General features: G+C 47.5%; 1 protein-coding gene across 1 annotated transcript in view; it reads right to left on the bottom strand.

Moving 5' to 3' along the window:
* The window catches only part of EMH_0077400 (uncharacterized protein), a gene marked incomplete at both ends in the record, with an annotated part of 4,717 nt that overhangs the window by 2,597 nt on the left and 1,449 nt on the right, over positions 1 to 671 (bottom strand). The window contains one exon of the mRNA XM_013499853.1: positions 515 to 671. Within this exon, the coding sequence (XP_013355307.1) occupies positions 515 to 671 (157 nt within the window). The remainder of the gene's footprint in view (positions 1 to 514) is intronic.

The raw sequence follows: 671 nt of genomic DNA, 5'->3' as shown, positions 1-671 counted from the left end.
CAAGGGACCCTGCAGCCAGCGCATGCAGAAGAAGAGACAAAAGGAGACAGAGAGACACCTGTGGGGCCCTGGCAGCAACAGCAGCAGCAGCAGCAGCAGCAGCAGCAGCAAAAGTCGTAGCAGCTGCTGCTGCTGTTACAGTGCATTAGAGGCTAAGAAAGAACCCATTGAGAGACGCAGAGACAAAAGGAGACAGAGCGGAAGGAGACAGAAAAAGGAGACAGAAAAAGGAGACAAAAGAGGAGACACAATCGATGCATGCATATAAAGAAACTGAAATTTATATATTTTCTTTCTCCCGGCTTTTATTTTTTTTGTTGCTTAAAGACAACAAAAAAAAGAAAAAAAAAGAAAAAAAACAGCAAAGACAAACGGAAGGAGACAACGAAGAAGCATAAAGAGGAGACAGAAGAGGAGACAGACAAAAAAGGAGACAGAAAGATAGAGATACACCCCACACACCTAAAGCTAGGGATCTCTCGTGCGCTAGCATCGACAGCAGCTGCTTGGATACGTGAGGAGACACCCGAGCATGTGTCTCCTTTTGTGTCTCTCTCTGTGTCTGCGTGCTGCTGCTGTCTCTGTTGCTGCGGTGTCTTTGCCGCTTGAGCGTCTCCCCTGTTGCTGCTGTTGCTGCTGATGCTTCTGCTGCTGATAGAGGAGTACCCAAC

The sequence above is a fragment of the Eimeria mitis genome, genomic scaffold, assembly GCF_000499745.2.
Source record: "Eimeria mitis Houghton genomic scaffold, Emh_scaff4754, whole genome shotgun sequence".
Taxonomy (NCBI): domain Eukaryota; phylum Apicomplexa; class Conoidasida; order Eucoccidiorida; family Eimeriidae; genus Eimeria; species Eimeria mitis.
Note: the sequence above shows the minus strand (reverse complement) of the source record. Positions and strands in the feature narration are given on the sequence as shown.